At 40.0% G+C, this 25,289-nt stretch overlaps 1 protein-coding gene across 3 annotated transcripts in view; it reads right to left on the reverse strand.

The window, feature by feature from the left end:
• Positions 1–1,235: 1,235 nt before the first annotated feature.
• ano3 (anoctamin 3) overlaps positions 1,236–25,289 on the reverse strand; it is a 34,165-nt gene continuing 10,111 nt past the window's right edge. For 2 of the 3 annotated variants that reach the window (XM_088298265.1, XM_088298267.1), the window contains exons 2-25: positions 22,622–22,828; positions 20,709–20,839; positions 20,418–20,573; positions 19,972–20,072; positions 19,838–19,882; positions 17,766–17,900; positions 16,994–17,100; positions 16,021–16,076; positions 15,829–15,950; positions 14,501–14,635; positions 14,320–14,416; positions 13,032–13,092; positions 11,559–11,641; positions 11,259–11,399; positions 10,136–10,300; positions 9,938–9,974; positions 9,702–9,813; positions 9,017–9,074; positions 8,646–8,743; positions 8,354–8,511; positions 7,398–7,550; positions 4,827–4,977; positions 4,548–4,737; positions 1,236–4,100 (exon numbers count right to left, since the gene is read on the reverse strand). In XM_088298265.1, coding sequence (XP_088154391.1) covers positions 3,918–4,100; positions 4,548–4,737; positions 4,827–4,977; positions 7,398–7,550; positions 8,354–8,511; positions 8,646–8,743; positions 9,017–9,074; positions 9,702–9,813; positions 9,938–9,974; positions 10,136–10,300; positions 11,259–11,399; positions 11,559–11,641; positions 13,032–13,092; positions 14,320–14,416; positions 14,501–14,635; positions 15,829–15,950; positions 16,021–16,076; positions 16,994–17,100; positions 17,766–17,900; positions 19,838–19,882; positions 19,972–20,072; positions 20,418–20,573; positions 20,709–20,839; positions 22,622–22,828 — 2,882 coding nt within the window. In that variant the 3' untranslated portion in view covers positions 1,236–3,917. The remainder of the gene's footprint in view (positions 4,101–4,547; positions 4,738–4,826; positions 4,978–7,397; positions 7,551–8,353; positions 8,512–8,645; positions 8,744–9,016; positions 9,075–9,701; positions 9,814–9,937; positions 9,975–10,135; positions 10,301–11,258; positions 11,400–11,558; positions 11,642–13,031; positions 13,093–14,319; positions 14,417–14,500; positions 14,636–15,828; positions 15,951–16,020; positions 16,077–16,993; positions 17,101–17,765; positions 17,901–19,837; positions 19,883–19,971; positions 20,073–20,417; positions 20,574–20,708; positions 20,840–22,621; positions 22,829–25,289) is intronic. The other variant, XM_088298266.1, reaches the window with a different exon arrangement.

Raw genomic sequence — 25,289 nt, forward strand, 5'->3', positions numbered from 1 at the left:
TTAGCATGGCCCACACTGGTGTCGGGAATAACTATTTCTACCAATGTTGATATTCGTGTATCGATCCGAAACTTGTTTTTTTTCTTTTGTTCGCATATCAGGCAAGGCACACACACTACTAAAATTCAATTCTCTCAGGCACACTACTGAAATGCTCTCAACATTATTGAAACACTTGCACGTACTTAATCTTTTTATTGCTCACACACTACTGAAACACTGGCGATCGAGTAACGTTTTTTTTTTTACTCTAATGCATTACTGAGGTGCTCTCACACATTAATTAAATACCCTCACACACCACCAAAACACTCACACTTCAAGTTTTTCATTACTCAAATGCATTATTGAAGCGCTCTCACACTAATTAAACAATACTGAAATATTTTCACACAGTCACATTTTTTTTAGTCAAATGCATTACAGAAAAGCTCTCACACATAATTAAACACTACTGAAATACTTTCACACAGTTTACATTTTTTTTTACTCAAATGCATTACAGAAAAGCTCTCACACGTAATTAAACACTACTGAAATACTTTCACACAGATTAAATTTTTTTTACTCAAATGCATTACAGAAAGCTCTCACACATAATTAAACACTACTGAAATACTTTCACAGTTTAACTTTTTTTTACTCAAATGCATTACTAAAAAGCTCTTACACTTAATTAAATACCCTCACACCACTGAAACACTCACATTTCAAGTTTTTCATTACTCAAATGCATTATTGAAGTGCTCTCACACATAAACACTACTGAAATACTTTCACACGGTCACATTGTTTTAGTCGAATGCATTACTGAAAAGCTCTCACACTTAATTAAATACCCTCACACACTACTGATACACCCCTTTTATTGATTTTTCTTAACTCATGTGAACCACTGAAAGCTCTCACACACTTCTGAAACAATCTCACACGCGTATCTTTCAATTATACACAACGCAAACAGTCTCACATGCGAATGAAATACTTTCGCTCACAACTTAATTTTTTTGAACTCACATGTTCGCATGAAACAATATCGAAAGTTTTCACTCATGTACAGTACTCTTACACGACACAAATTTTTGTCCACTCGCAGGCATTCAGAGCACTCCAATTGTGTGTATGAGAGCATTTCAATAGTGTGTGTGCGAGTAGTTTTGAAATATGGCCCATCACAATACTGTCCCCCTTAGTGTAAGTAACACTAAAAAAGAAATAGACACAACAGATTTCAATTCAAAAGATACAATCAATGGTTTATTACAGAAAAGAGTGATATCCAAATGATCTTATGTTACATTATTTTTATACATTTCAATATATATATATATTTATTTATTTTTTTACATGTAAACAAGAACGAAGTAAACCATGTTACTAATACACTCACGTCACATCCTACCGCTCATCCAAATGAACACTTCTGCGTCTGTGCATCCACTTCTCGAGGAAATTCACTTCACTCAATGTTTTCAGAGAGTCCAATGTCAAGCTGTTATTACGAATCATTACAATGCTCACTTTGTGCTATTGCCAACAGCAGTAGGAGGCATTAGGGACACCATTATTTCACTGTGCAGACTTCATACTTGTGTGAAGGAGCTCATCCATGAACAGAACTCCAAATTAAACATCTATTTCAAGATGGGTCGAGATTTGTAAGACTTAGTTTGAACAGATTTCGTATTGAATGTTTTTTTTTTTAAAACTACAAAATAGCGGCACTGTATAAAATTCACTCCTTCCACCAAACATGCGACTTTTTGGGGATTTACAAAATCCCCAGTTCTGTACTGAAAAAATGTGTGTTTGTGATATGTTTAAGACAAACTTATTGATGTTAGCGCTGCCCAAAGGAGGCACTAAATCATGCAAACTGGACTGTACAAGGATTACAACATGCATAGATTTTCAATCTTCACATAGCAGGGAATCTGGACTAGCGTCCTAACGATTAGAGTCTCTCTCTAGTGGAAAAATAAAAGTTTGGTGGTTGATTTATTTTGGAGTGGACATTAAATGTCAGAAGTAATATTATTAAGATTAATTTACTAAACCCTCAAAAAAAGAAAAAAAGAAGAAGCTTTACTGGGTACATCATTGCATACGCACCGTTTGATTGTATTGTAGGAAATATGATTGAAAAACTGATCACCAGCAAACATTCAGAGAACACCTGAGAAATGCAGACAGGACATCTGAGGGTGAGTACAAGCAGCAAAAAGAAAAGAACAGGAAAACTAATAAATACATTATGACTCATAAATATATATACAGAGAACGGCAACATAATTAGATTACTTAACAGAAAAAAATAAATAAATAATAGAAAAAAATTTTCCTTACACTAGTGACATTGTATTCATTTTCTTTCCATCCCCCATTGGCTTTGTGGAAATGTAACATTGATCATGCAAATTATGGTATGGAAGGTTGGAATCTCCAGCGTTAACGATGCACGTCCAAATTTAGAACTGTACTTTTCATGAAAATTTGACCCATAAAGCAATAAGCATAGTGACAAAGTTATTTCTGTCGAATGTTTGACTTGTATACATACTCTTGTGAGTATATTGACATCCTGACTGGAAATTAGAAAGTATATTTTTGTTTCTAATTTTGACTGCTTTGTGGTTTGGCCTCAAAATGTATCACTGCTATTTTTGAAAGTCGTTGCGGTTGGGTAAAGACAATGACAGGCGACTTTCCTTTGAAACGACCGAATTTTGAAACCTTCACAACAATTAGCATCTCAGCGGAGCAAAAACCGCAGCTGGCTAGGATTCTTTGCTCAAGAATAAATGTGTAAGTGCTTTTTTTTTTCTTTTTTTTTCGTGAGTGAGAAACAGTGGATCAATGTTCTTTGTGCAGTGAACATCCAAGCCACAGGTATGTCCAAACGATCCAAGTTTCAACCATGCCCCAGCCCTTCCAATAACAAATGAAAAACAGGCCATGAGCGTAGAAAGGGGGAAAAGCACATTTGCAGCTCCCGCGTGCATACATTGCTCATAACGGGAGTTACGTTTCGACAGAAACTGTTGTTTTAGAGCCATTAGACCACAGTGGGTACCAAAGTGTGTGAGTCACGTCCAAAACAAACCCGCTCGGGAGTGTCTAGAAGGTTCTTCAGCAGAGCAAGAGGAGCGAGGACTTGTTGCACTTGAAAGCGCACGTGCAGCACAAACAGGCACACGTGATGTCGACGCACAACTGTAGGCACAATCATATCGCTAAAAGTTCACATCCCGCGAACTCAAGGCAGTCAAGCTCAGCAGTAGCACAACAAACCAAAAAAAAACAAAAACAAACGCACGCACAGAGCTCACACAAACCAGGCACCAAGAAGGGATACGGCAACAACACTACCATGCACTTTCTAGGCTGCCGTAGATAATTCTCCACGATGAGTGCTGCTGCTTTACATTTTGCCACAAAGAGTATTCAGCATGCTTTGAGGGCGATATGCAGTCACTTTGCAGGAACGACGTCCTTTCTATTTGGAAACGAGCGCAAACCACGGCAGTTCTGCTGATGCTGGGCGAGAAAACGAAAAAACATGCAGCGAGTCCAAGCAGACGAGGTGCTAGCTGCCACGCAGAAAGAGAGAGAGAGCGAGTGCAAGATGGCTGACGAAGTGAACTGCTGGAGCCCTTCATCTGCATAGTAAACATTACAGGTGATACTGATTCCGTGACACACGGCGGAAGTGGGACGATGCTGCCGCACGAAGCCAGGCGATGGATCGGGGAGGGTGTGGGAACACGAGGGTCGAGCCAACTCCGCAACAGATGGCGAGGGAGGGAGTGTTCACGGTGAAGCAGCTTTAGAGTGGTGGGGGGTGTCATATGTGAAGTCTTTGGTGAATCGCGTAGAGGGCTGCACGACGTTGGGTGGACATGTGAGGGGTGAGAAAGTTAAGGCCACTCGTGGTGATAACGCAGTCCGTTCTTCTTGCGCTCCTTCTGCAGGTGCTCCAGCTCCGTCTCGTACATCATCTCCTGCATGAGGTACTTCTCCCTGCGCATCCGGTCACAAAGGTCCTTGGGCATGTCCGGAATGAGGTACGCAATGAAGGATTTGATGCCAAACACGAGGTGCTGGGAAAAGAATTTCAAAACTGCTCTCAAAAAGAGAGGAATTTGCGGCCTGTGACCACATCCTGAGTTTAAAAAATAATAAATAAAAATACTGAAAAAATTGATAAATATTTAAAAAAAAAAAAACATTAAATAAAAATTGTCCGCAAAAAAAAAGAGAAAAATCATTTTCCCAAAATGCAAAGCTGCGGGTGCCAAGGTTCGAATAGGCAAATGTCAGAAGATTGAAGTTGTCGAACTTTGTTCTTATTTGTGGAAAAAAATACAGTTATGGTATTGGGAAGGTCCAATTATTCTCTAACAGCCGATGAGTGGAAAACTACGCTGAGTTCCATTTGCATAAATTACCTGGACTTATAAAGATCTGAGATCATTTATGAGGGTTGTTAACAATGTAACACACTTACTTTCACTTTACATTGTTTTTAAAACGAAGAGTGGACATACCTCAAAGACGATGATGAAGGCCAGTCTGGCAGCCAAAACGTGCCAGAACTGCAGAGTGAACTCGTAGGGCACCTTGCTCCAGGGGGGGGCTCTGTAGTCTCGGTACCAGCAGTATTCCGACTCACTGCTGTTCTTCAGCACGCTCATGTCAAACACAGACAAGCTGCTGTTCATGTAGCCTCGCAAACACCTGTACAGCCAAAGAGACATTTAGCACACCAGACGCTAAATCACCATGCTGGCACAATTCACACCCTTCTTGTTTTCTTGAAATCTTACTCATCGTCATGGCGATATGCCCTGTCCATGCAGGGGCCGTATTTGAAGGCATATACAAAGCGAGGGATGTAGTCTGAGGTGATGGCGATGACAAAGGCGTTGGTGATGACAGCGAGCACGCCGATACCTTCAAGGATCCCGTGCCAGATACCTGATAAGGAAGCAGAGTAGATTTGCAAAACAGAGAATCCAATATTGGGTGAGCATACAAAAACAATACGTAATTAAGTAAGTTTCAAAAATGTTTTAAGATGAGTTTAGGTAGGAAGCGCTTGCCTAACGTTTAGCATGAGGTCTTTCCAAAGAGAGAGACGGGCAATGGAAAAGGCTCGCTCCCCCCTGAGCCTTTGCTTAGTCCTTGGTACCTATAATAGCGTCAAGTCGCCCGACCTGCGGCACCGGTCAGCGTAGTGCAGTGTAAAGTGCTTTACGGTAAACAAGCAGAGATGTGACAAAGGCACGAGTTTCAAAGTGCTGTTGAGAAAGGAGATTCTTGACCTTAGCTGGCTGCCAAGAGAAGAAAAGCTGGATGTAACGACAGCACCGATTTGCCGGTCCAATTTAAAAATCATTGTCCAGTTTAAGACACGAGTTCGAGACCGTTGGCTTTAGAAAAGGACCCAGGAGGCCCAAGTCAGCAGGATGGGAAATAAAAGGGCTACTGTGACCAAACAAATCACTTCTGGTTTCCAATCATTGGAATTTAAGAAATTCAGTGTCATTGAAGTATTAAGTTCCTCCAGACAGGACAAAAGTAGCCTCAAAGGGAAACTGTCTTTTTTGCTCAACGGCACAAAGATCTGAAAGTCATCCACATAGCAGTGGAGGGAAAGACCATTTTTCCTTAAGATGGAACTCAAGGCGACCAGATACAATGAAAAAAAGCAGAGGCCCCAGAATTGAACCCTGTGGAACACCATTTGACATGCCACCAAGGCGAACACAAAAACGTTCTGTCAGACAGCTTCTAAACTACTCAAGGGCGCTACTACAAATGCCCAACTGGTGCTGCAAACGAGCCAACAGAACACTGTGAGCCATGCTATGAAACGCAGCAGTTAAAATCCAACAAAACCAGACACATAGACTCCAGTGTCATGTGCCAAGAGGATGTCATTAAAACCTTGAGATGACTCTGTGCTATGCATCATCATCATCATCATCTAAGAAAGATGCATATGCACTATTTTTTTCCAGATTTTAAAAAAATAAAAGGCAGTTTTGACAGTACATCTTGATCAGGGCCAGGTTTCTTGAGCAAGGGTTGCACCATGGCATGTTTAAACTGTTGCGGTACTACACCAGAAGACAGACTGCTGTTGATGATGGCCAAGACTGATTTACCAATATTTGGGAGAACCTCCTTATAGAGATGCAGAGGAACAGAGTCATAAGAGGAGCCAGATGGCTTAGTCTGGTAAACCACATCGTTTAAAAATGTCAAGGGAACCGTTTTAAAAGAATTTAGAGGGATCAACTGTGGTGTTTGAAACAAGAGTCCTAGCCGTAGAAACCTTATCAATGAAAAATTAAGCAATCTATCGAAAATAGTCAAGCTTTTGACTACACAGTTTTGAATGGAGCAACCAAATCCAGCATAGCACGGCAGGATGCGTGGAAGCAAGAGGTGAGTTCCTTTGTGTTTGAAGAGGGAACACAAAGCTCATCAAAGGCATCAGCGAACCGACCAGCGGCAGACTGAACAGAAGCACAGGAAAAGAAGACATCAAAGAAAACTGTTATGTGATTGGAAATCATATTGTCCAAGACATTTAAAAGTCATTCAAAAAGTCCTTATTGTATTTAAAAGGACGGTAAATGACAGCACGGCCTACTTCAAAGGTAGTGACTTCAAAGCTGGAGATTTACTATACGCCGTTATACATTTAAAATTGTTTTTAAAAATCTTCACTGTTCATCCACCATGGCCTGAAGTCCTCGTGGAGTGCAAGAAGACACCGTTAGGTGCCAACAATTCAATTAAAGCCTTAAACTCACAAGTGGCTGTCCAAGTCTCTGTCAGACAGAGGACATCAAGGTCATTGGAAAGGAAAAACTCCCTCAGGATATACGTTTTGTTTGTCAATGACCGGGCATTTAACAACATAATCCTTGAGGGGGCAAAAGGAGTGTGAAATCCCCTCAAAAGAGCGAGATGCAGCCCTCGTAGGAGAAAGTGCAAGGGCAGCAATACTGTGGCGCTTCGGGTGAGCCGACCACAGGTTTCGGGCACGATTCGACAGGGTCCAGGACGCACCACGACGGAGAAACACATTCAATCAGGAACGAGCAGAGGTCGAAGCATGTTTCAATTCCCATTTTAGCTTCAGCAACTGATTGCTGCGTCTACCGCCGCGGCGCCTGCGCCGTAAAGGGCGTGCATGAACGCGGAAGAGATCAGTCTGGCAGAAATGGAGGCAACGTCTCCTCACGACCATTTTCAAACGCACTCGAACCTCCGACGTAAACATTTCAGAAAGTGGAGCTTGCTGTATATTGAGCTATATTTAGAGAAATGTCTGAGATGTCAAATAGAAGAAACATAACGGGACTGTCAGCGATCAGGCTCACCGATGTCTGTGGCCCGAGCAGGCATGGGTCTCCTCCACTGGGTGACGAACTTGTAGGCGTCGAGACGGATCTCGATGATGTTGTTGAGCAGAGCCAGGAGCGGAGCCAACGGGAACGCAGCTACGAAGATGGTGGTGAAGCCAAACTGGAGGACTGAGACGAAATGTTTTGCTCAGTAATGCTTTGACATTTTCGGACTACAGCTCAACAATCATTTTTCTTTTTTTGTAATGGATTTTATGTAATAGCGCAGTAATTCATTTGGAAAATAAACTCTTTACAGTTTGCTTTTCTGAAAAAGATATTCTTCCTTGTCTCCGGGGCCAACAATTTTTATGCATAAGGCCGCAGGATCAAGGCCAGAAGGGTGCTGGAGGGTGGGGGACTGACGAGCGAAAAAAGGGTCAAGAGCCCAGCTCTGGTAAAAAGTGCTTTCCTTATTTGCTTCATATATATGTAAAAAATAAACAGTATATAAAAAATTAGCACACCGTACAACCTGGTTTAATACTTCACAATGTTAGTTTTGACCCATTATTGGATTAAACTCCTGGCTCAACCTTCTTGGTCAAATTCTCAACGTGCTGGGTATAATTAACTCAGCATTGGCAACATCTCTTTTGGACCTACCGCTGGGTTTGTAATTTCAGCTAATTGGGGTTACTTTTTAAACGCAGCAGTTTTAGGAGCGCATTAATAAATGTTTAATTAACAGCGCTATGAGCGTATGTTTTTTTTTTTTTATAATTGCTTAGCAAACAGCATCATAAGTACAAATATAAGTTCTTCATTTGTTTAGTTGAAGGATCACAACAATTGTGTTCCCATAGGAACTTATGAAGAAGAGAATTTCACATTTCATTGGCTCTGTAAGACGAACGCATGTCGTCGGGATAGCCTTGTTCATCACGATCAAAACTGATAACACACATTGTTGAACAAGTGCACTGATTCACCCATTTCAAGGTACTCGTCCACGAGGCCGTGCGCGTTCATGGGCTGCAGATTCCAGTCTTTATCCCATTGAGGTAGCTGGTTTTTATTCTCCACATTTTGCCCCGCGGCGCCACCACCTTTCTTCATCTTCCTACGAGACCACCAGTTCTGCAGCAAGCTGAGAGAATGACACCTCACTCTTAGTGACTCAGCCCAACAACAATTTGGAGGAAAACAAACACTTGACAAGCAGGAGATATAATCAAAATAAGAATTAAAAAAAAAAAACAATAAAATATTACCGGTACTTACGGATAACCAAGCTCCATGAAGTTATTCCAGATTTGTTTGAAAAACATGATGACGCCCATTTGCAGGCACAGATCGATCAAGCATCCACTCGGGTGACACTTAAACAAGAATAATAATCAAATAAATCAAAAGAGATATTATTAAATTACGACTTCAGGCCTTGTATTTCAAATCATTTCAATTCATGGGGGGAAAGAAAACTTATCATTTTAATAAGGAGCTTATTTAATGGCTGGATGATTTCTTTAGTCAAAGGAAATAAGAGCATCATTGCAAAGATATCTTTAAAAAAAAAAAAAAACAGAAGTCACAGGGGGTTGAGTCACAGCTCAAATAATCACCCACTTAAGCGGATGCATGCTTGCACTCACCTCCTCCAGTCGCCATCGATTAAAGAGTTTATTGTATTTTCCAGGCCTGCCAGCAAACCTAAAGAGATCGAGACGGGCAACATTAGCTTAGAAATTCAATTAGAGGAACACGTCTGAACTCTTGAGTGGCAGTGATGAACACTCAATTAGGTTGAATAAAATGCCGTGTTTTAAACACCTCTAGGCGTTTGTAAATATGTGTGACATCACATAGAGGAATTGCATTTTCTGCAAACATACCCATTTGTAAGTATGACATGAATGGTGGATTAGAATGCTGGTCACCACCTGATAGTGTTTTATAATTAACCAACCGAATGTAACCATGCCGGAATCCTGGATTCGAACCCCCAACCGCCACTTCATACATAACATTAAGTTTGGATGAATGCCACATACAACTTGTATTAGGATTCATTCCTATGAATCATGTCAAATGCGGATTGACACAAATGTCCATCCAATGGAAAGATTTTTGGCCTTCCCACTGGAAATATGCTGCTACATGTAAAACGTATTGTGAGCTCTCAAATATTTTTCTACGTCTAAACCATACACTGACAAGGGAAAGGAAAGGCCTTTTGGCAGATATACTGACATGGCATTTGGAAAAGTAAGCGCTTTGCATGAGCCAACATTTCTCCAGTGTAAAAACAGGAAATGTGATTCATGGCAACTGGCCTACCTTCCCAGGAAGAACGCAATGTAGAACGTGGAACTGTTCAAGTTTACAAATTGGAAGAGGAACATCTTGAGAGCAAAACTGTTTTCCCATTCAGACTCTGTCCGTGGATGCTCTGCAGGGGGGGGGGGAAATAACGGGGTCACGGTGCGATCAAGAGGGGGGAAAAAAAAAAATTAAGGCTTGTCAACAATCTGGGACAAGAGTTCTGACAAAGTTAGCAAGTGGACTGTGCTCACCTAAATTTGTCAGCAGATAGGCCACCTTTTCATACACCTGACAAATTTCACCAAGGAGAGAATCAGTGACAAATAATGAAGAAATTGGACTTTCAGGCTGTGATATGACATTTCCCGGAAAAATAAACGTTTCGCAGAACATTCACTGGCGCTAAAAGAGGTATATACAACAGATGATGCGCCTGTCTGGATACCCACCACGTTGAGCGACATGATGATCATGAAGTTGATGCAGACACCAGTGCCAGATGTGGCAAACTGCCAGTTCTTCTTCACAAAATGCCAGTTGAAAGATGCAAACTTCTCCATGGCAATGAGACGGAAAACTACCACGGCAAACACGGCTGTCAGGACCAGCGAAATCTAAGCAGAGGATATATAGATAGGATGTTAGCGCTGTGAAAATTGGAGATGAATCCATTTTTTTTTTTTTTTTTTTTTCCAGGGCGACCGCTGATCAACTGGATTGAGATCGGTGATTGACTCTAATGTCATAGCGTTCGTGTAGGTTTGTGACTGACTGGTCATTTTTGATGAACTGTCAAAAAGGAGCAGGCGTAGGTTACTTGGCGTAGCTGGTAGGTAGTGTATGGATTTGAATTGAATTTCTGGGGTTAAATTACGATGTTTTCAGATGAATTTCAATGGGCATCAATTATATGTGCATTTTCGATATTCATGGGCCGGGCGCGGGGTTGACTGTAGAGTAATTTATACAAGTTCTATGAAAAGATATATTTTTACATCTTCTGATCAAATTGCTGATTGATTTTCGCTTTTTTTTTTTTTTTTTTAAACTCGCTGATTGCCCCCGCGCCCGAAATCGTGATATAAATCGTATTATAATTAAAAGATAATTGTGGTTGTTTTTTGGGGGGGCATTTTTTGTATCTTATCTGTTGTTTCAAGATTTTTGGGGGGGTTAAAAATCAAATAAAATAATTCATTGCTTTCATATAGGGCGTCAATTTTAAGATGAGTTTTTAATAGATTAAAAAAAAGGCGGATGCGGAAATGCATCAAAACGCTAAATTTCTGTGACCATATTCATTCTGTGATGATAATTCATCCATTTCTTTTTTAAATAAAAATTTTTGACTAATTACTTAATTACTAAATGACTTAATTACTGCATAATACAACAAGATGTACTGCATATTAACTTATTATTCCATTGTGCTATGAAGATTTGTCCAGCAGGGGGTGATGCAATGCCGCAGCTGGCACATCAGCTCACCACAGTGGCAGCACACAGAATACCACGCTCATTGTGAGTCGAAAAGCCCCAATGGGCAGATTATTAAGAGATCAAAGGGTTTACCATGAAGAATATTCCGGACACAGACACCATGAGCCGGCTGAGTTTGTCGGAGAGGGGCTGGAAAGGCTCAGGCTTGCCAGATATGGGATTGACTCGCTCCACTCTGGAATATTTGGCTTCAAACTGAGGCCGCAGCTCCTCCTGGTGAACGACACACATTCTGGTTATGAACTATTGAACTGCAGATGATTTTAGCAGAACACAACGGCGGTGTCATATTTAGACGAGGCACAGCACAAAATCATAAAAGGGGACCACAAGGCGTGAGGGGATCTATAATTGCGGCTCTTGCTGACCGACCTCTTCCTCCTCCCAGTCAATGAGATCCCAGTCGTAAGTCAGTTCGGCCCTCCTCCGCTTCCAGAACTCCAGGAAGACGGTGGCTGTGGGGAGCCATCACATTATTGATCAAATCATTATTGATTTGAGGTACAACACAAGCACGTCTGCAAATTATGGGTGAAACCAAAGGGAACATCGCAAAAACAAGGCAGTCATGAGTGATGCTGATTACAGCCTCCAGCTCACACGTCTTCAGTCTTTGGATAAAGAAAACAATTCAGTGTTTCATCCTCAATCTCTTTTGATGGAAAAAGATCCATTTCTACGTTGAAGCGTTCAAATGGAACAATTCCGTCTGGAGGCACTGTTGGTTTTTTTGTTCCGACACACCATTGTGATTGTACAAGCATACTAAAGCAGTGATGATGTCTGTTTTTCTGTCATGTATTCTGGATTATTCAGGTTACGCCGTAAAAAAAATCTTGTATCTCATGATACAGCACGCACATCAGCTACAATATGGGGTACTCTTTCACATTCTTATGACATCCAGAACAAGAGTTGTTGGAAATGTAAAGTGTAATCATTTCATTTGCCTGGAGTATATCATATTGAGAAGTGTGTTATTACCATTTTATAAAGGTTTTTAATTTCTTATGCCTGACGTTTGTTGATTTATTGATATCTACCTACCTACGGCGGATATAAAAGTTTACACACCCTACTTCAAATGCCAGGTTTTTGTGATTTAAAACAAATGAATGCCGAGATAAATCATCTATCCATCTATCTATCTTTTAAAATCTCTTACTGAGTCAGTCAAAATGGAGCGTTGTTATTTTTATACCTGTGTTTTTGAATTCATTACATTGTTCAGGGCTACCTACGGTCATGGCCAGCGTGTGTCATAACAATTTTTGGCTTCAAAAGCAACAGCTTTGACGGCTGTTAAAGATGTTGAAGTTTAATATAACTTGACCCACTTTTTAAAGAGGCACAATAGCACACTACATTGGTTCCCCTGGGCAAAACAATGTTTTACAGACACACACACACACGTACACGGGTACACACATCAGACCTCAAGTGCACTCAGTGGCGCAGCACTGCCTAGTTTGGTCGACTCTGCCAAAAGTCTGTATGCTGAATATGGACCACAGTCAGCAAGCCGGAACCTATCTGGGCTCTCCAACACTCCACTGCCTTCATTTAGCCCAAACATAGAACACTCTGGGCCCAGGTTATTATTTTTCACATTGACAGAAAAATGGATGAGGGCCAGAAGCTGCAGTAACATTCACAGGCGACGACACAATCACAATATAGCTGGGAAAGCTGCAATACGCCATCATCACGATCCGACACATACCTTGTATGTACAGTAAATCATCTTTACACAGCATGCAGTTAATGCATGACAACTGGCATGTGACTGTTAATTAGAATTGAATTCCAAAAAGTCACAATAAAAAAAAAACAGAATGGACCTACCCCAAATAGCCATGAAGATAGCGAAGAAAACAGTGCCACCGTTGTCAAACAGATGGGTCACCTTGACACACAGCACAGGTTTCAATCAAACATGCAGGCGTGTCAGACGATATTAATATTCAAACTTACCGCACACAACATAAATCCAACACCGTTTAATGACATTTAATAGAAGGGCTGCATAAAAATTCCACGTTTACAAAGATAATAAAGCGCTTTTTATGGACACTGATTACATTGCTGGAGTAGAAGAGTTTTAATTAGTTTCTTTGTGAGCAATGCCCTGCCAAGGATCTGAATGGCGCAATTGTTTGCAGTGGTGTTGAACTGCACTGCATCATATTGATTTATTTGGCCTTTCTCTTGTTTCCATTAAGGTAAATCAGAGGGCCACTCGGTGTAGGTCTTACAACATTAATGAAAAGCAATTAAGTATGACCTACGCTAGACAATGAGTCTGTCCAAGTGAGCTACCGGAGACAGACGAACACAGACAGTGCATGGGAATGGGAATATTTTTGTTTAATTAAATTTTCTGGCACCCACAGAGGCCAGAGTGCCCCTAGCATTAGCCAAATTGCCTACTAGTCGAGCCTGCACTGCAGAAAGTATTCACATTAATTGATATTCAGTTTTAATACATTTGGGAAAATCTCGCCCCACCTTTATCAAATTAAAAAAAAAAAAAAAAAAGAATAATTAAACTTTATGAGAGAAAAATAGGAATAATGTTATAATTAGGGTTATTATAGTTTGGGGAATTTTAATTAGAGTTAGATTTGATTTCGTTATGAGTTAGTTTTAATTAGTTTTAAGGGCGGCTTTGTTAGTATTTATTAGTTTTAGTTTTAGCAAAAACGCTTAGTTTTAGTGTTTTTTTTAAGTGTTTTACTTGTGTGCAAGATTTTAAAAAAATCCCTGGTAAGTATTGCGTTGTAAAAAAAAAAATTATAGAAATATTTTAAAACATTTTGAATTTTAAAAGACAATAAGCGTAGTGCATACTACATCTAAAGTTGGATGTAGGCATGCTTTGTTTTTTTTTTTAAGTAATTTTTTGTTTTTATTTTATTTCAATAACAATTATGTTTTGTCAAATTCAGTTTTAGTTACTGCGTTAATTTTCATTAACGAAAATAAAAATAACCTCCCAGAACATAGAAAAGTCAGGAAAACGCAATGTGAATTTGACTGTAAAGTGAGCATGGTGGCACCGAATTGTACTTCCATAGATATCATTTTTAAATTGTTGCTCAAAAAAAGATGTGTGAAGAAAAAAATCGCAGACCTTTGCATAGACACAGCTGTCACTCAGCCTCCACGGCTTGCAGGTCTCCTCACACATTGGACACATAGTGATAGTGGTTGCTTCACAAATTTCTTTGCTGAAGGGACACACAGTTTACTTAAAAAACATTTATGAACTGTATGCATCCATCACTGGAGCAACTTAGGCGGTGTCACCTGACCTGACTTGGCTGGAGTCCATGGTGAAGAGTCCGTAGAGGAAGACAAACACACCAACCAGAGCAGCGGGGATCAACATGCCAGTGTACCAGCCCAACCACGCAAAGTAAAGGCCGATTTTCTCTCCGAAGTAGCGCCTGACAGCGACAGAGAAGAGAAGACAGTGCCATCGATCATATTTATTGAGAGTGAAGCTGTGATGCAGACGACATGTGAGGAGGATGTGTTGTGCAATATGATGCGGCGATGAAAACCAATAATGATGATTAGCGTGCTGCTACATCAATTGTCTAAAATCCGGTGCTGTTTTAATTATGTTTTGAAATGTGCACAAGCCGCTGACTCTTTAAAAATCAGAGTACACTTCTGTTAGAGTGAAGCATGGAGAAACATCAAACTGTCCATTTGGCTCTCAAAATAGTGGGCGTGCACGGTGAATGCACTGAAAACACTTTGAATCAAATACTCTAAGACCTGAAAAAAATGGATGCTACTTTGTGGAGCATCTTTCTTATGCTGCCACATAACTACTTGTAAGAGCCATGAAAATATATTCAACTAAAGCCTCCAATGGCTTCAGTCTATCCCATGGTTGCAGAGATTTTCTTCACTGTGACAATGAGGCACTCTAGTAAAGAAGCCACGCCACTGTCTAAATTTTAGCTGTCACGTCCGATTTTTTCCGCCATCTCTTAGCGACATTATTACACTCAGCGCCAACAATGAGGCACTCTAAAGTGGTAGCGGATTACATTTATAGCTTTCCATAGAAAAAAGGTATAGTTGTCTTTTTTTAATTGTAAACTTGTAATAATTAATTTTGATATTTATACAGTTTCTCTTAACTCATTCACTACCAGCCAAGTAAAAAAAAAAAAAAAAATAGATCTTTGACGTATTTAACCGTCAATGGCAGTGAATGAGTTAACTAAAAAAAATACATTGTTTATTATTGATTTTCAGCAATCATTTGGTTCTCCTGCCTTATATACAGCACACTTACACACATTTAAATGATCAAATCTGGTTCCTATCAAGAGGTACTGTTCTGTTTTTGGCTATTGTTCCGCTCATCCAGGTGTGGGCAAACTACGGCCCGGGGGCCACATGCGGCCCGTTAAACGTTTTTATCCGGCCGAACTTAAAAATTCTTAAATGAATAAACCTTGTTAATGTTTTATTGTCAAAATACTGTGGTTTTTTTAAAAGACATATATATTGTTGTAATGACTTTGTCTCTTCTTCAATGTATTTAAAGCAAAGCTGTGGCTCATAAATTGAACACGCAAGCTCACGCGGTGGAAAGTCACCCCATCCAAAAGCAGAGTACCTGATGAGGTCCAGAGGCTGATACTTGTACCAGATCCCCCAGCGGGCCCAGCGCTCATAAAGCAGGTGCCTGTGGTTCTGGGCACCATGCGTCTTAATGGGATGTCTACTCTTGTATCCACCCTGATGACAAAAACAGAACAGACAAGCACGAGTTTGTCGCACTTTTCAGCACAAATTCTAAACTTCTTACCTCATGTGGAGGAAAGGCGGCCTCATACGTATTGTTGCCCAATAACCGGTTGATACCTGCAGATTATAATTTGAATCAGTGAACAGCTGAGCCTCTGCAGTGTATTGAAAGAATGCAACTTAACAACAATTTATCAGCATATGCAAGTCTTAAAACACATGAGAGGCGTTATAACAATATGAATTTTAAATAGCTGCCTACACCAGAAAATATCCCGCTAGCCATCGGTTTTATTTAAACCCCAGCCATCATTTATGCACGCTGTAAAATCCAGAAAAGGAATGCAACGTTCCGGGATACTGTAGTGTGTGAATCACATTTATGCAGTGAGTGTTCCCCCCTTGATGGAAAGCAAGCAAAATCAAGAGGAAGGGTTGAATGTCTCATTGGGGAGTGGACTGACTTTATGAAAATATTCATGTGGCATCCGTTGAAGCTCCTCATAATCAAGGCTTTGATTAGCAGAACCTTTTGGCTATCACATAAGAAAGGCATTACTGAATATTCAAAACAGGATCATGTAACAGAACAATAATAATACGGTTAATTAAAAAAAAAAAAAAAAAGACATGGATCCACATTATTGAACAGTGGTATTAATTAAATACGGAAAGGTAGAATGTCACCTAAGGTGCCCAGTGTACATTTAATAAGTGCTGAGTGCCAAAAGGCGCCTGATGCTGATTGGACTGGACCGACCATGTAAAACTGTCAATACTGTCTTACAGCAGCGGACATCAGCACGCTGAAAGAAAATATATTGACTAAATATCAGTGGAGGGAACACTCAATTTGGTTTAGAATAGTGTTGTAAATAAGGCTGTAATAAAATTACAATCCCAATTCACCAGGATCAAAGTTTCATTCAGTGTTACGCGTACTTAATAGCTGCCTTATGCTTTTAGTGCCTTAAACACAGGCAGAAGAAAACAAAATATATTATGCCCTGTATGCATTTATTCAAACAACATACCTATTTTCAACTTTCCATCCTCATACTTGGTGCGCTGCAGGACATGGTGGACGATTCTGCTTCTGGTGGAGTTGGAGAAGAAGGTCTCTTTGTTGTTGATAGTGAAGCTGGTTGGAAAAGTAGATATCAATATAGATATTAATATTATCCAAATTGAGATATTTCACAACTCATTTTCACACTTCAAATGTTTGGTTTATTCATTGTTTATACACAACGTTCCAAGTCTTATTGTATGTGTTGCTGTCACATCCTCATGCAACTAATCTTTCCTTTTTTTTTTTTAAATTCAAAACCATCAAAGGTTTTAACCTTTTGAAAGTGGCACGGAAAGTGCATAACCGACAAGAGCAAGACTCTGACACCCCCTTTCAATTGCAGTCGCACTGCTGTCAGAGTCTGTCGTGGAAGAATGCAGTAAGAGATGATTTGTAGAGCGACACGAGTGCCGCTCCTCATCAGGAAGAGGTGACTATTAAAGACGGCAAACTAATATTGTTATCCTCAATGATTATGCCCTTGTTAGAATGATAATTTGAAAGAAGGATTTTAACAACTTAATCTCGCTCGGAAATTCACACTTTCACACATCACAAGTTAATGCTAAACATTATTTCTCAAACATTTTGTACGACACAAACGTGAAGAGCGCCATGACTGGGCTTGCTTTGGGCCCTTAAATGACGAAATCCACCCTTAATTAACAATAATCGAACAAGCAGAAGTGCGCATGTTGTTGAGCGTGTGCATAGTTGACACCGGAGTGATTTACTGATGCATGCGTGCTCGACTGAAGGGAGCAGTGTAGCAGTCGGTCTCCTCCAGGTCAGGCAGGGCCTCTTTGTCCAGCTTCATGGGATTTCTGGGAAGCCAGCTCTTGATCTGACGACATCTCAGATGAAAGCGGCTGCACAGATGGAGCACAGCAGGACGGGATTAACCACGCAGATTAACATGAAGATTGTCTACTTTGACATTATGAAGTGGATCATTAACTTTTACTCAAGCACCGACATGCCCTGACATCTCAATCCACACTGCGGATGCACTTCAAAAACTGGATATTAAAAAAAGGGAAACGAAGTAGAGAAATGTAATTTAATCAAAATGACAATAGTGCAGGAAAATTTGACTGAGTTTTTCACAAGTTAACAGCGACCCCGATAGAATGACAGTGTTTCTTCTTGTAAACTAAAAATACTCCAAAAGAGTAACACAACAGGCTTTAATACCTTATTAAGCCATGTTCATATAAAACAGAATTACACGCGTATTTACTCAAACTGCATAACTCTGTCTTCCAAAAATCCTCTGGGCTAATGCTAACACTCAACGCTAACCGCCACAAACAAGCTTAAGAAACTAGCATCGATGTCGCAGTACTTAAACACCTTTAAACAACTTATTTTCAAACACAAGCATCAGCATTCAAGAATCCCCGACGGCATATATTCTTTATCCTCTGCAAAAAAAAAAAACAAAAAAAAAAACTAGAGCTCAGTTACAACGGTCTTTGGTGTTTCATCAGTTAGTGCAGTATGTCTGTCAGAATTATACTGCTCCGGGTAGCTTGGACACAAGACTGTCATCGCAAGCAAAAATGTATAGGCTGACTACAGCATTCAATGAGAAGAAGATTGGCAAATAATATTTGAAGTAGACATTTGTTTTCATGATACTCCTCACGGCAGTCTTTCTCAATACACGTGGCTTATCAGGGCCGAAATATCATCCTCTTGGCACTATGAAATTCATCCCTCCATAACTCAAACTGATTCCATTTGGGGTCCGGACTCACATCGTGTGAGCCATCTCAATTTCAACTTCAGGCATTGTAAAATGACTTAACGATGCTGCCACCCAGGTATTGATTAGACGAATATAAATGGGGCTCTCAGAGCACAGAGTGTTTGTCTGCTATGAAGAAAGCAGGTACTCAGAGATAAGTATCGATATGGATGCAGCAAGCTGCCACCGCCTGCACATGGTCCATTTTTTCAGCCTTACAGGGATGTGAGTTAGTGACAGACCATTAGTACACTGAGAGACATATTTATGTCCAAGTTTTTATTTAAGTACAACCGTTTTAGAAAAGACTGTGAGCCAGAGCTAATGGTTGTCATTCCTCATGCTGGAGAGTCAAACGCAAGCGATTTTATATTTGGCAAATGGTATGAAAAGTTAAGTACAATTTGGACTATTTTCCAGTAACATGGGTCTGCCAAAATATATAATTACTGTGCTTGAAATTCCACCATCATGTCAGATAACATAATAAAATATTTGCAGTTTTTCAAGTGATGCATTATTTTTTCAACCCTGGAATGTTTCGCCCGACCGAACAAAACAAAGCCGCTTTGTTGGTTGTGGTTGGTTTGTCACCGCAATGCTTCTGTCTGCTTGCTGAGATAAGACAGAGAAATTTGGAGTCCTGTGCGAAGCTTGGACATCACTTGAACATCACTTCAAAGCGTGGCTGCATCCTCCTAAAAATAGTGATGCAAATAAGCCTGTGCCATTTGTTGTTATTTGACTGAAAGATTATATATAGTTTTTTGAAAATCAGCGTCACTGTGGGTGAGTGACACTTTTGTTCTGTGAAAAGGGTGCTTCATTCTTGACATGATTGGACTGTTTAATTCACTTTCATTGTTGAGACAAACATGGCAAAAATGAAATTTCATCACAAATGCATTTTAGAAGGCTTCCTTCACCCCTTTCTATTTTTATGTTGTTATTAAAATGCTGAAAAGAAAAACCTCAAGGCCTGCCTATTTTTTTTTTAATTGACATTCAACCATCTAGCTTTCAGGCAGAAAAATAGCACACCCCAAAAAGACTTACCTGCCCAAGGTTTTGCTTTTCCAGTCTGTAAAGTGGGATTTTTTCCTTCCGCAGGAAAAGAGAGAGACACATTAAAGAAGCTTACAGCCACTGAAAGAAAATATGCAGTGCGATTAAATCCCGTGTTGTGTTACCTGAAAGGCATCCGGATGTTCATCTGCTCTGCATACTTGCAAAGTGTGTCCCAGGGAGTGTGGACTTTGACGAACATGATGTCATTGTTCGTCAAGGAAGGCTTTTGGAATCATAGAAAATACACAAGCGTTGGATTTATTTAAAAAAAAAAAAAAAAAAATTAAATTAAAAAAAAAAGGATTGTTCATCCCATTCAACTCATTCAATCCAGAAGACAAACATACGTTTTCAAAAATGTAGTCCCCGCCTCCCAAAGACGTATTTATACGTCTTAGCCTTTTTTGCGACATAGGATTAGAACACAATATTCTGTTGGCCTGGCAAAATCGGTCAAAATCCAGAAAGCCGCTGGAATTGAAGGGTTTCCTCGAGTGAACATTTCTGGGATTAAATGAGTTAAACAAGAATTTATTTATTTATTTTTTGGGGGGAGAATAGTTGTCACCTCCTTTTCCAGCATTAAGCCCTGAGCACGTAAATTCTTCTCAAAGGTGCACCTCTTCTCCACCAGTGGACTGGACTTCTTATAAACCAGGATGTAGTCAATGCGCTTTTTGCCATCGCGGAAGAAGAGTCCAGATGGATCGGATGGATTCCTGCCCTGCAACAGCAATGAAGAGAGAGAGAGAGACAATCAACACAAGCTTGGAATGCTTGGAATATGAAGCGACAGTGGTGTGCTGTAACACAGTTAAAGGTTTATCAACGTGAATGTGGATTAGTGAGTGTACGTTACCTTGAGCGACTCTGTGCGGGCCTCAAGCTTAGCCCGTGTGCTGGGTTTTCGAGGCAGGAGTGACCCGTCTATTCTGGTTTCACATGCAGTTGCCTCCGACTCTTCCGTGTAGTCATCCTTGCCATCATCTGCTGGACATACGCACACAAAGGGCAAAAATTGTACATGTAAAACATATGATGTAGGGCAAGGTTACAATAGTTCGGGATTATTAGTTTTAATTTCGTTTTGATTTTTAAATTCAGTTAGTTTTAATTGTTTTTTAGGGCTGTTTTCTTAATTTGTTTTAGTTTGACTTAAATGCGTTGTTTTGAGTTTTCATTAGTTTTAGTTTTAATTTTAGTTTTTTTTTCAATATATGCAGTATTTATTGAGTGAGGGATAAATGTCACAATAAGTGTTGTGTAATGAAGTAAACAACAATTCACAAACTGTTCAACCTTCCTTTTTCCGTACGGCCATACAGTAACAGAGAAATAAATGCATTTAATATCAACCCTAAAAGTTCTTGGATGGAATTAATTGACAAAATGAAAATGAATGATTGCTCTAGTTACAGTAGGTTTTATAAATGTAAAATATAGTTTCAGTTAGTTATCTGTTTTTATTTGGTTTAAACACACTTAATTTTTATTTTATTTATGAAAATATTTTTTCTATTTTAGTTTGAGTTATTTGTTATGGCGTTTTTATAGACTGCCCTCCAACCACCGGGTACCAAGCCGCTAGCCACTTTAAACCGAGCCGCATAGATGGAAAAAAAAAACCCACAGTACTTCCAGTTTATTTATTATCCAAGGCTGAAAAAAATATTTGACTTCACCAGATTCTCTCCGTTAGCGCCGCCTATGGCTGACTCTTGACACGTCAAGATGCTTAAATGCCTCGTTCCCAAAACGCCAATATTAAACTCAAAATGCAAAACAAGAGTTTATATCCAAGAAGAAAAACAAAGGTATTCTCCACAGACCAGGAGACCTACTCAAAATATGGATTTATCGCAACAAGTGATTCCCACACACCAAGCCCGCTCTGCACAATAAGCAGCGAGAGGCTCTCCAATGAATCAATGAAGCCTTCGAAACTGATTCGTCAAGAAATGGAACTGCCTCGGGTGCGTTATACTTGGTGGCTAGCCGCATTGCTGTCGCTAAAAAGTCATTTAATGTTGCTGAAAAAATAATAACTAAATGAATGTACAGTACAGAAAAAAAAAAACTGATTTTTTTTTTTCAGGGTGAAAAAGGACACGCGTGCAAAAACACAAAGCGCAATGCAGATATTTTATGTTAATGTGTCTTGTGCAGACCAACATGGATCTTCTTCCATTCCTTCCTTTTTGTTAACTTAACCATCACAGCACCGTGCTGGGTTCCCCGTACACCAAGACAAATGAAAGACTCCTTGAGCAAACAACATTTCCATACAGTGGTGCACTATAATTGGAGCAACACTTTGCCACACTACACCACTTCATCCATCCACTTCATTACATTTCCCCCCCCCCCCATATCCTCTGCAGTCGTGCCAATTTCGTCGTACGCACAAGACAAGTGTGGAGGCAATGATGGTGCAACAATGTAATCGACAACACTTTTAATTATATTTGTCACGGACATGATGCGACTGAGTAGCGGTTAATTGCGGCTAGTCGAAGTCAACGATTTGAAAATTGCACTTCACAGATGCTTCTAACAAGGACCCGTTTGAAGTGTTTGGATACCAATAAGGCCATCCGTGGGAGAAAAATGTCAGGGAAAAATGTGAGTGGAATGTGATTAGCGAAAATGATCATTAATGGTGGAAATCTTCTTATAAGACGGCAAAAATATCTTTTGGCATGAAAATGAAAACCGCAAAGTGTTGACAGACATAGAGATGCAGAAGTAACTCCCGTCTGCGATAATACTGACCTGTCTGTGGCGGGAGGATGCTGCAGGAGGTGCTGATGCTCTGACTCAGAACCTCTACTTGGGCTTTGGGCTCCGGGCTCAGAGGTACAGACAGGAAGTGGTTGAGGTTGTTGGGATGGGTCTGACTCTGGGCCAGGCAGGGCAGACTGCGGCGGGATGGCTTCAGGCTCTTTTCTTTCAGGATCTCGCTGATGCTGGTGTGCATGCCTGGAGAGGTCAAGAAGGGATTTGACATTTTTGAGGTAGAAAGGACAACACACACATGACGTGAATGTAAATGATACAATACAAGTTGAGCTCGTACCTACAATTTGTTCATCTACACCGACTTCCATTCCAAAAATATGAAATTTTTTTCCCTCACTTTTAATATTTTGATTTAATGTGCATTTTTTCTTTCAAGGTCCTCATATTGATTATAATATTCTACTTATTTTTAGTGGGTTGTGCCAGTCATTCCATAAAAAAATGGGTCAAGCATTTTATGTGGAAAAAAAAAAGGCTCGACTTTTTCAGAGTGCTCAAACAATTTCAGTGGGGATTATGTTAAAGTGCGCTCATCCATCTCAATGAACAAATGTGGGCTGTAAATCTTCGCTAAATCAAAACCAAGAGTGCCCAAGCATCAGTATAAAGACTTAGCAGAGCCATTTGTAGCTTGACGACTCTTAAGTGCTCTTACTCTAAGTTGCCTTGGATAAAAAGTGACATCATTTGACTCTTTCCCTTTTGTAAAAACGTTCACCCCACTAGGGCAATCCAAAGATGGATGCCTAACTGGAGGATGTGAAATAAATTCGGCACCCTTCGAACTCTGACAAGACTGACAGGATATTTGAAATGCTTTTCAACGTAATTCGTTTGAGAAGTAACCGACAACCCGAGTAGTAAACATAAACAAGAATTATGACTTTATTTCAGTGTTAACAAGTCCTGAAAATTAAAGGGGCCATAAAAAGAGAATTGCAGGCTGGCCCGATATATGGCGTTGTGTTGCATTATACATGGCCGCATGTCTAATGGCCACTGCGGCTGAGAAGTCCAATGCTTGAATGAATGAAAGGGCGTAATCAGCAAATACAAAAATGGCTTCGTATAAATCATACAGACAAATATACAAACACATTTATGCAAGGAATTTTAACATGTGCAATGCTTCTTATACCAAAAATATTATGTTTTCAAGACAATTTTTTTGATTACATGATATGCAAAGTATTGTATATGGAAAAACGAAATCACAAATTTCTGTATAGGAGTTGAGAAAGGACCACAGAAGGAAACGGCTTGCGTGATAGTTTGTCATTTTTCTTGCTTTCTCAGTTTTGGCTCGATTGTATGCATAATGCAAAAGTGCAGTTGTTATGAAGATGTGCATTCGGGTAGATCGAATTTAAAATTGCTTGACCCCGGTGCGAGTCAATGCTCCAAAAGCACAATTTGCAATGAGGAGATATTCTCATTGCAGCTTTTGCGGTAAAGTTTGGCTGTGACGATCCATCCATCCAACATTGTTCTTTAGCTTTTTTTTCTCTTTAGGATTAGAGGTAAACTGGAGTGTATTCTAGCAGCCTTTGGATGGATGATGCGGGTACAACGTGAACTAGTTGCCCGCTAATCACAAGGCACAGATGGACAAATGTTCACACCATTTTTATGAATAGCATAATTCCGCAATATGGCGGATCTGACAAAGGAAGGTCTGTGCCTCCGTGAGAGTGATCACACATGACTCCAATCAAGGCCAATCAATGCAGCTGCTCTTATTCATTTAAATATGGCTAATCTGTGAATTTATGAATACACGGGTGCCAAACTGTGAATATGTATCAAGTGTTGTTTTAAATTGTAATATCACCAATCGTCACTAGATGGCAGATGTGGCTTAGGTGCACTTAAACCGGGGTCGTATACTTCAAAATAATACTACATACATAATTAGGCCCAATAATTTATTGTGCCATCCGTGTATGCAAGAAAGTAATAAATGTGTGTGTTTTTTTGTAGATTGCTTCAAATACTTTATTGTTATCTTCGGTTAGTAGATTTTTCTCCATGCATTCAAAAATGAAATATATCAAGTGTGTGTATATCATTTTACACATACGCACAGATATCTAAAATAGCATTTTTGTCAGGCATCTGGTTAGGATGTGTGCGGTCCTATGTGGTACCCCAGTAGCACTGATGAAAAATTGTGCCCCCCATCAGCATGTCAATTGCCCATCCCTAATATGACACGAAAGAGAAACATCATGGAAGAGAACGGGCTTCCAATATAAAATGGAATTAAGTGAAGGGGAGGTTGGAGGCTGGATTGAGGCCCTCCATCCATTTATAAGATACTGTTATGATGATGATGATGATGATGATGATGATGATGACGTTGATTCCGTCCTTCACGGGGGCGGTGCATTGAAAGCGTCAGCACTCCTCTGCCATCAAATCACTGAGCCCAATATGTCAAGACAAACGAGGTGGATGCTCCACAAAGATGAACTCCATACATACGGTACGTTAATACCGGTGAGATCAGCTTAAAAAATATATATATATATTAATACCAGCAAAGGTTATTTTCAAGGTCAGTGTGGCCACAAAAGCGCACGAGGTGTGATATGACAAGATTGTTAAACCAAATCGAAGGGCAAGTGAGGAATAGAAAGAA

This window comes from Idiotropiscis lumnitzeri, chromosome 6, assembly GCF_059441095.1.
Source record: "Idiotropiscis lumnitzeri isolate Australia: NSW breed Sydney's pygmy pipehorse chromosome 6, RoL_Ilum_1.0, whole genome shotgun sequence".
Taxonomy (NCBI): Eukaryota; Metazoa; Chordata; class Actinopteri; order Syngnathiformes; family Syngnathidae; genus Idiotropiscis; species Idiotropiscis lumnitzeri.